At 35.8% G+C, this 13,342-nt stretch overlaps 1 protein-coding gene across 3 annotated transcripts in view; it reads left to right on the forward strand.

The window, feature by feature from the left end:
* bsnb (bassoon (presynaptic cytomatrix protein) b) overlaps positions 1-13,342 on the forward strand; it is a 94,439-nt gene that overhangs the window by 5,310 nt on the left and 75,787 nt on the right. For all 3 annotated transcript variants that reach the window (XM_028002584.1, XM_028002583.1, XM_028002585.1), the window contains exon 2: positions 7,943-8,333. In XM_028002584.1, coding sequence (XP_027858385.1) covers positions 7,943-8,333 — 391 coding nt within the window. The remainder of the gene's footprint in view (positions 1-7,942; positions 8,334-13,342) is intronic.

Raw genomic sequence — 13,342 nt, forward strand, 5'->3', positions numbered from 1 at the left:
ACTAAAAATGTTTTGGTGATGATTGAAGCACTTCTATCCACTTTCTAAAACACATAATGATTAGTTTAATTTCCCTTGTGCCATTTTAATATAGACTTTTTAACACTTAAGACTAATAGCAAAAAATATAGCTAGTGTTCAACTGCAGGTGAGATGTGTATAATGCATATATAATGCAAAACACATGAGTGCATTATTGGCATGAATTTCAGTTGTGTACAACTTAACTTTATGTGTTTAATTTCTTACCGTCTTGTGTCAATGAAAGTAATAGTGCATAACTTATGATATATATAGCAACACATAAACATTATTTTTGACAGAAATAGCTAAAGACTGTAATTTGATGCTGTTTTTGGTGTTTGTTTATATTTGACTTATAAAATACTTTTTAAAAAATGACTTTTTTTTAGTTTAAATATTTGTTAAATGAACTGCACAATCAAATTAAAACTCAGTCTTGGTGAGGAAATGAAATCAAACGTTTGTTTTCTCCTACATTTTGACATCAATAGATGCCGGCTGCTCAGCCTTCACTCTTCAATCACATTTATTTGTTAGACAGAAGGCACATTCGTGTTTTCTGTTTTGCTGTAACTAAAATGTTCTCGGGGTGTTTTTTTTTCCCTAATGTCTAACTCTCCACAATTACTTCGAGGACAAAATTAAATCAGTCCTGCTGGTTAATTACGAAGCTGAAAGTATTTTCCTCTGGGTAAAAAAATGCTTTCATCTGATGTGACATTTAATGAATGTGCAAACAACAAATATATCCTGCTGCTGATGTTATGTTTGCTGAGCAGATTTAGGGTGTCGACTATATCTCTTGTATTTATTTTAAAACTCACAATGAATGCCGCTGCCGCATGCAACTGAGATACGTTTCTGCTTTGACCTTTAAATATTACTAAATGGAGTGCACAGGATAGCTTTTCAATCCAAAGCCTCAATCTGCCTGTTTCGCTTACAGTGAAAGATGTACAAATCAATAAGAAACATGTAGCCTTGCACATAAAAGACATTGATGCAGATATACAGTATCCAGCTAAGGTTTAGCACACATATCAGATTATGATTACCGCTGCAGAATACATTTTTTATATTTTGAAAGGAAAGATTTACCTCGTTTATAAAGCAGATGAGCCAGTTTATTGTCTGGACTCTCAATGTGGCAAAGCTTTAGAAAGCCTGGATTTATGTTTTTGTTAACATAATTAATATTTTCAATGAAAAGAGTCTGCAACACAATTTGGAGGATGAAAGAGTAACACTATGCATTTAGCTAATTAGATTTTAGTGAAACAAATAATTTTTGTTATTCGAAAAATCTTCTGTTATTATGTGTTTGGATTACGTTGCTCAGGAGCCTTTTATGAAAGTCTTCAAAGCAACAGCGGCTTTTGAATTGAACATTTATTGCATCCTTTAAAAAGTATGCATATTCCTTCAATACATTGCCATTTTGCTACAACCACCAAATTCAGTTTATGTTATTGGGATTTTATGTGATAGACAAACACAACATAATCTATGATTGTGAAGTGGATCAAAAAGTATGCGCAGTTTTCAAAAATTTCCAAATTTTGCACCTTTTGTACAACTGTAAGTCGAAACTAGAGAATAAAATATCTTCTTGTAGAAGAGTTCAGCATCAGTCTGACTATATGGAGAACATCAGTGAACATGAATTTTATTTCCACAGATTCTCAAATGGACTTTTGACTGGGACATTCTGACACAAAAATAAGCATCTAATCAGTTTTAATCCATTATTCTATTATTTAATACCTTAATTGTGCTTTAAACTTCACAACTTTTACCCTTGACTGTGTTCCTTTGTCTTCATGATGTTGTTTGTGCTCTAATGTTCTCTTGCAAACCTGCGAGACCTTCACCCTCGGTGGGATTTGTACTGAGATGAATTTACACAGATTTTATTTCATGTTATAAAACGTAGAAGAGTGGAAACTAATGGACGGCTCACTTTCAAGGTTTGCAGAGTTACATAGTTTAGAAAACCAAATGTTTTTTCCATCCACTTAACAGTTATGTTGAACTTTTGACTTCGTCTATTACGTAAATCCCCAATAAAATACATGCATGTTTGTGTTTGTAGCTTGACAAAATGTGATATAGTTTAGGCAATGGGAATACTTCTGCACCGTGATTAATACCTGTGCAAACAACAGTTGCGTTGGCAGGAGACACTCTTCCTTCTTTGCTACAAAATGTATTTTCTGGGTTTCATAACTTTGTTTGGTCTCACTTTTCTTGTTTGAAGCTTCCAGCACTACTGTCTGTTTCTCATCATGTCCATTGCTTGCTTGTTAATGTGCAGTTTGAGGATACACAGTAAAGCAAAAACAAAACCACCTGGAAACTCTGCCAAGGAAAATATAAGGCCGGTGACCAGTGAAAGACTAAATTAAATTGGAAAACATTTCTCTGAAGCATCATCTTTAATCTATTATACATTATATTTAAAAAAACAAAACAGTACACTACAAACCTATCATAGCAGTTAACAAAGGTCGAAGTATGATTATTAGTATAATTGTTTGCCTGTGAAATATCTGTGTAAATATTTATTATGCAGGGTAAAAGTTGGCACATCTGGTAATTGCTTACTTTGCTTGGAAGGAAAAACAGACTCTTCTGTTACAAACTGCTTCAAGTTTTTTGAAGTTGCATTTTTCTGGACTTTGGCTGCTTTTTCACAAAATTACTGTCTGGTTCTTAGAGCCAATCATAAAAGCATATTGCACAATGTATAATTTCAAATGTATAAATTTAACAAGTGGAGAACAAAATAAGTGCCAGACCTAAAAAGCTGCCTACTGCAGCTGGACAGCAAGGACCTGAGAGAGACATTGTGTTTTACTTAAACCATTTACACTGTGTCATATTTTCAGATATTTGCCCTTTAGGAATCACTGTGTTGGTCCTAAAATACAATTTTATAGGTGTCAAAGTCATGGATTGGGCTGGGCCTCTGCAGCTAATATTCGGCCAGATTCTACTCAGCAAAAAATTATTTTATTTTGTTCTTTAGGAGCAATTAATTCACTGTCTTAGGAACTTCAATAAGTAATCATATTTAATTAAAATAATAAAAGTAACAGAACAGGTCACGGTTTGAGGAAATAAAAAGACTGAGGCACGGAGATCTTCATGCAGTGAGATATATTTAATAAAATTCACAGACTTACAAGAACTCAGAAACAACACAAGAGACAAAGGAAACTGAGGAGGACATGTATAAAAAATGGACGAAACACCCTAAAAACTCAAACAACCAATGTTCATGACAAAACATTTTCCTGCGTAATAAAAGCTGCCTTCAATTCGGCCAATGAAGGAAGTGTTCCTGTGACTGTTTGCAGGACACAAAGCGCGTAAAAATCCAATTTAAAATTGGATCTTTGCTGGACTCTCTGTTTTAGATACAATAGTTGATTTTTAATCCTTAATTCTTACAACATGTCACATATATGAGAGTCAACGTGCTTAAGAAAAATAAGTAATGTAAGCATTCCTCTGATGATGGCAACATTCGTACTGAAAGTATGTACTCAGTTGCTTGGATTGTTCAGTAAATGGTTGCAGGAGCTGTAGGAGAAAATGTTATAAACATTGACTGTGACACCTTTCTTGTTTTCCCAGCTGTTGACACCAACACCTCGTTAACTAATTAGCAAGGGCATCATTGCATTCTGGTCTAAGCATTAGTTAGCAAGAGCTGTCTCTCCCCTGCAGTATCTACTCATATCTTTTGAATCTTTTCATATTTTGTCACAACAGAACTGAACATGGGATTTCATGTGACAGAGCAACATAAAGTTTAATGCTTAATTGTGAACTGGAAGAAAAAGGATGCATTGTTTTTAAAATGTAATTATCTGAAAGGTGTGGTGTGCATTTGACACAAATGACAAAAAAGGTTTTTGTAGCTCTGGCTGTATGCTTATTTGTGGATGTTCTGCTGGAAATGTAAGTCACCACACTGGTACTCTGACCCCAGAGCATGATGCTCCCACTGCCACCTTTACCATGGGGTTGATGTGTTCAGGGTGCAGTATGAGTTTTCCTTTTCATATTCTGTTTTGCAAGCCAGGAAGTAAGATTTCAGTGTCATCTGACCAGAGCCTGCTGTATCCCCAGCTTGACTTATGGTAAACTTTAAATGTAATTCCTTCTGGGTGACTTTTTTTTCTTGCCAGATTTGTGGAATGCATATTTTTGGATAATGGACTATATTGAATTGGTGTACTCTGTACACTAACCCTCTCTAAAAAGCTCTTGAGGGAACAGTAAAACAGCTGTGTATACACTGAGAATAAATTACACACAGATGGACTCTTTTTACTAATTAGATGAATTCTAATGAGTTTCAGATTTTATTTAGAGGTATCAGTGTCAGACTTGTTAAATTACTTTTGCAAGATACTCTAAAACTCAATAGTTGATCGGTGCAGTGGGACCATTCTCCACAGTTGACACATTCAGTTATGCATGACTAGTTTCCCTTATTGCTGTTCAAATAGGAGAGTGGTGTGACTCCAACTCCTGGGACTGATGGAACGTATTCCCCCAAAATGTTGAACTCCTTTTAAAGATTCATGTTGCCCTGCAGGTGTGATGCTAATGAGTTTAATTTAGATGACAACGTGATCTTGTTAAATGTAGTGCTGCCACAGTGAAAGGCTGTTACGATGAGCTGTTGTTGTGTAAATGACTCTACTCGTTTTGTGATAATGTGAACAATTTGTTGTGTCTTCGACAAGTGTCTACAAGTTGTTCTCAGTAGATTCTTGTTTGCCTGTATCTAAAGGAATCTTATGAAAAGGTGTCTTCCACTTTCACTTTTTCTTTGTTGCTCTCATTAAGTAAAGCCTCAGGCTTTGCATAAATCATTGGAGACTTGATGTCTGAGCTGTTCAAGTGGAGGTTTTTTAAGTGAAACTACCTGATGCTTTGTGAGAACAGCAGGAGCATAATATTTATACTTACACCTTAAGTACAGAGTGCATAACTGATGAGACTGCAGAGAGAGGTTGGCCCTGGACTGTGAACAATTGTGTTGATTTTCAGGTGTAACAGACTAATAGTGCAGATGAGCTCACTGCAGTGAAATCTGGACTCCAGTGGTGAGTTGACCAAGGTTGGAGATATGCAGCAGCTCAGCCCATTTCGAAACGACTCACAATGGTTAACATTTGATGTACTTCAGCTCTTTTAGTCCTCCCTTTAGTTTCACTCTCTCTTTGCTTTGGATGCCGAGCTGCTGCTGGGACCGTCTTTGAAGACGACAGGCTTGACAAAGCAAGGTATAAGTTGTTATGACAGTGGAAATTCGCTGCTCATATTTCAGTGTCTGCTCTAACGCCTAAAGGTCTGAGTGGGTGTGAAAACAGAAGTTTAAAATACTGTTACACTGTTTTTTGTCTCAGCTTAGAAACACCTATAACAAATAAAGGATTTAGCTTTTTCAAATGTCCTGTTTCTAATTGTTGTTTGAAATGATTCCACAAAATCCAAAAAACAGTATCAGAAGTATTAGCCCTTGGTCAGTAAACATGTTTTTCTCTCAATTTACACACAGTATAAAATATACAGTTAAATTCCAGGTGTTAGTTGGGAAAACTCTCTGACAAAAAACAAATAATTTAGTGTACAAACGAGAAAAATAACTGCGGATTCTCACAAAGCAGGAGAATGATTAAAAAATATTTCTAAGTATTAAGAGCTGGACTGAAATTTACAGAGCACCACACAGCACAGAACCAGACTGCTGGAGCTACCAAGTGAAAGATTTCAAAGACCCTTCAAGAAAACTAATGCGAGATGTCTCTAATTATCCCAGAACTACTGCCAAGATGTTAGCAAATGACTTGGCATGATTACAATCATTAGAACAAACCATGAACAAACATGTCTTCCAAGGAGACATCCTTTTGCATTCTCAAAAGATTATTCATACTGGAAGCATGTTCTTTGGTCAACTGATCTGAAACTACAGATCTTCGACCATGGAGATAATTTTTTATGTGTTAATAAGAGTCAGCTAACAAAGACTCTTCATCAGGCTGCCTTTAAACTCTTGGCTTAATAAACGCGTAAGAAGCCTTGACCACTTCTAAACAATTTGTCAGCATTTCGGGGAGACTTGTGACAAGACATGAATCATTTATAAGCTTTTTGACAACACATCAACAGGTTAAATGTTAAATGTTTGCTTCTTCTGACATTGATGTTGGCATCTGCTTCGGGGCTTCCTGTTTGAACTAAAGGGATATTTCTTTAGTTTCAGACAAGCTCAGAAACTGCAGAAAATTGACGACTGAAACCTCAATTGAATTATTCTACACTGATTAAGGATAAATTAAAATCCTGTTGACTCTATTTGTGAAAACAATAAGTGGTGATTCTTCCTTTTCCAGAAAATATTTCTAAAATCTTGTCTCTTGTTCTTCATGCTAACCCAGCACTGTGTATCACTGGATGTATTGGTTAACAACAGTTACTGTCTAGTGAAACATGTTAAAATAGGCATAATAAAATCTTAATGCATGCTTTAATATACTTACAGAAGGATTTAAATACAAATATAAAATCCTGGCTATTCAAATAATAAAGCACTTCAATGTTTTTAAGCTATCTTCCTTGTATTACTGTACATATTTTAAAAGTATAGAACAGAAATAGTATTTCTTCACTTATTCATTATGTAATTATGCCCATCATCCCCCTCAATCACTAACTTCTTCTTTCCCATAATAACTGTCACCATTCCTTCATTCTTCTCTCAGCGGCCTCCTCAATCTGTCCCTCACTCACTGTAGAAAGATTTGCGTGGTTATGGTGCACAGTGATTGCTACTGCATGGTGACACAAGCCTAATTAACAAGCGATCATTTTGGTTTGAAGATATGTCCAACCTGTCCAGAAGTGTCTCAGCTAAAATTTGGAAATATGTGGTCCAAAATTGGATGTTTAGTAAAATAAAATGGGTTAGTAAGTTTTTTTTAAGCCTACACGTCGACAGTTTTAGCAGTGAGTGGCAAATTTTAAAAAAGACTCTACTTCTTGTCAGGAACTGACGTAAGGATCTGCTTTGTTGCAAGCATGCCACACTGCAGCGTGACTTAAAATTCACAATTACTCATGAGTCACTTTCCATGTGCTCCAGTCATGTTTTTTTTACTGACTTTCGTTAAATTATTCTGAATTATATGAAGCAGATGTCACATTTCAGTTTTAGCTTTCAGTGATTTTTGTATGATTTACTGACTTTCAGATTCTTAAAATTATTTAACTATACTGCATATAAACCTTTTTTGTGTGGACTCAATAATAAAATCAAATCTATTGCTTAGTGGTGGATTAAAAACATACTGCTGATCATTATTCTATAAGGACAAATCAATAAGAAAATGCTAGTTACTGTCTTCCGTGGTTCTGGAGAGCTTTCAGTTTGACTTTGATATGTTTTTCTATATTTAAAGATCTAATACTCCTGTAAATTAAATTGGGTATTGTTTGTCAGATATAAGGTGGCTGCATGCATTGTACTTGGACTGTGTTACATTTGCTGCTAATAAAATAAATGACCCCAATACTGATTGTTAGTCAGCTACACAACAGCATACTACAGTGCAAATGAGATGAAGATTAATTATCAGTGCTTGGAAAAATTCATTTGACAGAACAGCTCTGAAATAATCTTTAGAGAATTTTAATCAATATGAGTTTGTTAATGAAATATTCAGGTTGAAAAAGTAGAAATGTCTCCCTTTAGCTGAAATTGTAATATTAAGTGTAAAGAAATTATTTTGCCCCCTGAGAGAAGTATTTCCAGTTTTGCAGGAATAAAACATTAAAATCACGACTCAAATTAATTATCTAACTTATTTTATGCCTTCTTTTCCTCCCTCACTTCCAGACCACCTCTATCAGACCCCGGGCCTAAAGCAGGAGCGCAGAGCACCCATGGGCCCGGCGACAGGTTGGCCTCCCATGATGCCAGTCAGCATGCTGCGCCTCCAGGAGGCCAGGGTCAGGGACATGCATCCAGGAAGAATCTGCAGGTTGACTTGGGGGGCGGCAGAACCGGAAGGTCCCCTTCTGTGTCCCCGGACCGTGGGAGCGTCCCCACCTCTCCTTATTCTGTGCCTCAAATTGCTCCGATGCCCAGCAGCAAGCTGTGTCCTGTCTGCAAAACCACCGACCTGATGGGCATTGGGGACGACAAGCCCAACTTCAACACCTGCACACAGTGCCGCTCCATGGTGTGCAACCAGTGTGGCTTCAACCCAAACCCTCACCTCACAGAGGTAGGCAGTGCTCAGTTATGGGATTTCTTTTACTATTTTTTAAGCTTGTTTTATTGTTGTTTGTTTGACAAAGTTTATTCATATGGTGCACATAGTGGTAGATAAGGGTTGCAAACAACAGAAAAGAGTCAAAATACTATTTCATCAAAAACATACTACTGGAATATATTAATTACAGTTTAATACATAAAAAAAGTTAACAAAAACCCCATAAGATATTTGTAAAAATCATAACATTGATATAAATGTCTTCTATTAAAATGTCTTTAATAGGAATTTTAATATACTGTATGTGGTAGTATATGATGTAACTTAGTTATGAGCAACAAAAAATGCTGACTGTGTGTCATTGTGCAATCACATGGGAAATATTGTTATAAAGAATAGTGTAATTGACAGCTCAACTGCTTGAGGCATACAGAATTAGAGACTGCCTGAATGAAGAGGAGAACCAAGTTGACTTTTTATTGCTTGGCTTGTAATTTTCAGGTATAAAAATGTAAAATAAAAGCCTGTCCTTGATTAATTGAATTACAGGACATTCTTGGAACTGTTGAATGCTTGAAATGCTTTTAAAAAAGGGATCAGAGATTGTTTAACAATCTGACAACAATTATTTCTGTTTGGTAGAAACATCCTCTTGCATCTTGGTGTGTTTTTTTATTATACAGTAAAAGTACAGTATTATATCAGTATCATATTAAATGAATGACGTTTTTATTTTTTTTAAACATTTTAATTAAATTTTCATTCTGTGGAAAGATTTTTCTAATCGCTGATGAAGAGCAGCTTTGATGATGACTATTGTTGCTGAGTTGGCTTTGACTGCTTCACAGCCTGTAATGCAACAGCTGAACAGGAGGGAACATGAGAGATCAGTTACATGCTGACTGAGAGCTGTGAACCTTTTGTTCCAACAACAATTTGTCTTGATTTTTTTAATCTGTTGGATATAATTTGCAAGTCATAAAATGTGTTTGTGAACAGAAACCAGCGAATAACAGAATTTGAGGGAAACAACCACAAGCTTAATTAATCAGGTTGTATAATTAATTAAAACAATATAAGATATTCTTGTAATTTAATCTTGACAGTACATGTTTAGTGACGTAAAGCACTGTAAACATTAAAAAATAGGTAGAAAGCCTCAAATTAAATTCATTTTTTGTTACAGTAGCAGAATCTCAGACACAAAACATTGCTGCAAAGTGACATTCAAATATATTTTTCTACCTCGCTCATTATCCTCTTCACTTCGTGGGGTGGCAAGATAAACTTCATCCAACCTCAGCCTTAATTGTCACAATTTTAGTCAATATTAAACTTTTAATTGATACTGTTATTGTAGATATCAATGCATTTAGAGAAGAAGATGATTTTGGTAGCTATTTCCAAACTTTGACTGTACTTTTTTATCTTGCCATGTATGTTGTTGTACATGTGAAAAAAGGAAGTGTGCTTTGTGGAAAACAATTTGTCATAGAGTGAAAGTATATGAATTAAGCATAATGGAAACTTCCATTTTGTATATTTAATGTGAATTGTGCTAAGGAACATAAAATCTAGAATGTAACTTTTAGAGTTAAGGGCTTGATTTCCAGGTCATCTTAGGCTGGTATTTAGGGGGAAGTCTAATGCCCCAAGTTTTTGCACGTTGCCCATACCAGAAACCATTCCTGCTTTAGCAATTAAAATAGGCCTGGTAGAAGCACCAAGCAAAAGATCCTGAAAAAAACTATCAAGAGCTGATAACCCAGAAGAGATGCTATGATGCTTGTAGATGACCTAGCCAAGTCAGAAACTGTAGACTGAAAGGAGACAATTACCAGAGATCAGCACATGAATGAATGAATGAATCACTCAATCTATCAATCAATCAAATTAATTTGCATTGTTCATTTCCACACTTAAATAGACTAAAATGTCGTAAATCAAGAAAAAAAAAAACTCCATCTCTTCAGAAGAGACACCCTCCACTCTGACTGAAGTATCCTAAGGACATCTTGACGAAGATTATAAATACTGGGCCTGAATTTATTTTAAGACTTTATTAATTTTTACTAGGGCTGCCAGTGAAAATGATGGAGCTGTATGTCCATCTTCCATAAAAGCTTGATAGGATTTTAGGAATACTTGATGCTACTCCTGTGAAGACAGCTCAATATATTTTCCCTGCCATTAACAATCATTTAAGTCCATCTAAGCATTTATTTTAATGAACAGGTAGCTGAGAAAGCCTTTTGCGTTGATCCTAAAATAAATCACAATGCTAATATGAATTAGGCCATTCCACAGTGTTACTGTGAATCAAGTGTGGCTGTGTCATCTGTCATAAAGTTTCATATCAACTTCAATGAGTCATGTGGCAGAACTGCAACAATGCAACATTAGTTAAGCTGGCCTACAGGCTACAAGAGGATCCGCAGGCTTATTATGTTCTGGGTTATCGAGAGTAAATGCTTATTTTTTGTACAAATGGAGCGTTGATGTACATACACTGGGTAATGGCTGTGTTTAGGCTTGGGTGCCTCCATGCATGAGGGTAGTATAACTCTGGAGGCTTCCATGTTAGAGGAAAAGAAAAGAAAGGCGTAGGAATCGGAAGGACAAGAAAAAAAAAACCTCGTGGACCAAAGCGGAGACAGAGAGCGGAGAATGGATCGTGGCAGGGAGTGAAGGAGAGCGAGGGAGTAAAGAGAACAGCGGAGGTGGGTACTTTTCAGCTCAGCCTCAGTGAGCTGGACAGATGCTGACAGGAAGAGAGACGTTGAGGGAAAGCGCTCGGCCTCCGGAGACCTGAAGATTTACCCCCATAACCTAGTTAACATGGACTGAGCCTCGGCTTTACTGCAGCCTATCTAAAATACGCCTTATCGCTTAGAAGGAAATTGATTACGGGCAGATCAACGTGATGGTGTTATCGAGGATGATGATGAGTCGAACTGCGATAATAGTGATGGTGGCTGGCTTGGATAGTCAAGCTGAAAAGGTCATCTGGAGCAGACAGATTTTCTTTCTATATGGTTGTATTTCATAAATTTATGATAAACTGATGAAGGAATGTCCTCTTAGATTACGTTATATGTTTTTCTATGCTATTTGGATGAATGCATTCTAATTTTTTTTAATATATAAATATTTGATCTATATTTCAATTGGGCAAACTAAGCTAAAATGAACTAAACTAACATATTTTTGATTCCAAATACTTACAATTTACTTGTTCAAGGTCATAAAGGTCTTGAGCATAATTTGTCCTTATCATAATAAAATGCACATTCTCTCTGGACTTTCAAGGACATTTGCAGCATTTACTCATGCCAGGATTACTCACTTGTTGACATGTTTAGTCAGAGATCATGTCTTGTTTGTAAGAGGTCTGTTTGTTAACAAATGCTTTGCTGAAGCTAAATTACCTCTTCCAGATCACAGCAATAAGAGTAGAATCTGTTATAGACTGATTATAGATTTCTTGCTTTCATTTTTGTACTACTGATATCAACAGAATGTAATTTTGTTTTTATGGTTTTAAATACTAAGTAAAAAAAATATTGAAAGCAATGTTGGAAAACAGTAATGATCTAACATGCATAAAACATTTCATTAACTATATTTTTGGAAACCAAATTCACTTTCCAACCCAAATCAAATCCTGTTCACTGCAAGACCTGTAAATAAAAAATTACTTAAAAACAAGGTTAACAGATCTTAAAAAGCAACATATCAACTTCAGATCTAGAGATATTCAAAAATAGATAAAAAACATGACAATTAAAAGCTAGAGTTAAGGTCAAATTATTCATATCACTCAGTCAAAACGTTTGTTTTTGATAGCAAATGAAAATGATCTCTCAAAAGATTATACAATTCTAAGAGGAGTACCAAGTAATCAAAGCTTTTCCTTCATTATTTAAATTGGATTAGAAAATGACATTACAAAAATTATTTATACACATCTCAAAAATCAGTTGAAATTTTTTTCTTCTCTGTACATAAAAATAAAAAAAGTAAAAGCAGTCAAATATGTACATTAAAAAAGATTTCATAAAAATGACTAGTATTTGATGGGATGATAGAACAATAGAATTACTGTAAAAACTATTTCCCTGGTTTGAATCACTGCCGGGTAATCCTTTCTGTTGCATTTCTTACAACTTTACCTAGTAACTGCTGAGATAAAGTGGATATTTTAACCACAAACACAAGATTTTCCCACCTGTCTCTGTATTAAGCATAAAGATTTTAATGATTTATTTAAAACACTTAGTACAATATGTCATTTTCATTTAAAATATTAAGGGCTAGCCTTGTTTACGCAGAGTGACTTGGGAGACTATTCTCGAAATATAAGTCAGTGTTGTATCAAGCAACTTAATGGCGAGAATGCAGTTCAGATGTAAACAGCAAGCAACAAATGGATGTCATGTGCCACAGTGTGTTACGGGGCTGTCAGTCAGGCTGAAAGGAACTGTTATTTACAGATTTAGTCTGACAATTGAGACCTGCAAGCAATCATGCTGTTGACTTCTGTTCACATGTGATAATCTTCTGCAGGAGATAACTGTGAATAGAAATCAATATGCTCCGTGCTTAGTTACGAAGAAGTTGAGAAACCAGTGATGTTGTGGAAGTGGAGCTAGAGGTTCAGAAAGACGAGGTCGTCTGAAGACAGCCTTCAAACAACAGAGAACATGAACACACAGTGAGAGATAGTGAAAATACCACAGACACTCCCCAGACACCGTTCTCCCACCACCATACAGGAGAACATCTGCTTTATAATTGGTCCAATTTCTATTTATAGAGCCTACCCTCCTTCTGTCTGCAGCAACGGCCTGGTCCTGAGAAGCCACAGCTGAAAGGAGAGAGCAGTGTGAAAAAGCTGTGTAGCAGCAGGAGGAGATGGAACAGGAGAGAAAACCATCATCATAAATTAACCATAATAGCTGCAGTGTTTATAACAAGGCAGAGCAACTGTACAACGATTCAGCACCTGGGAAGAATAGAAA

The sequence above is a fragment of the Xiphophorus couchianus genome, chromosome 20 (genome assembly GCF_001444195.1).
Source record: "Xiphophorus couchianus chromosome 20, X_couchianus-1.0, whole genome shotgun sequence".
Classification (NCBI taxonomy): Eukaryota; Metazoa; Chordata; class Actinopteri; order Cyprinodontiformes; family Poeciliidae; genus Xiphophorus; species Xiphophorus couchianus.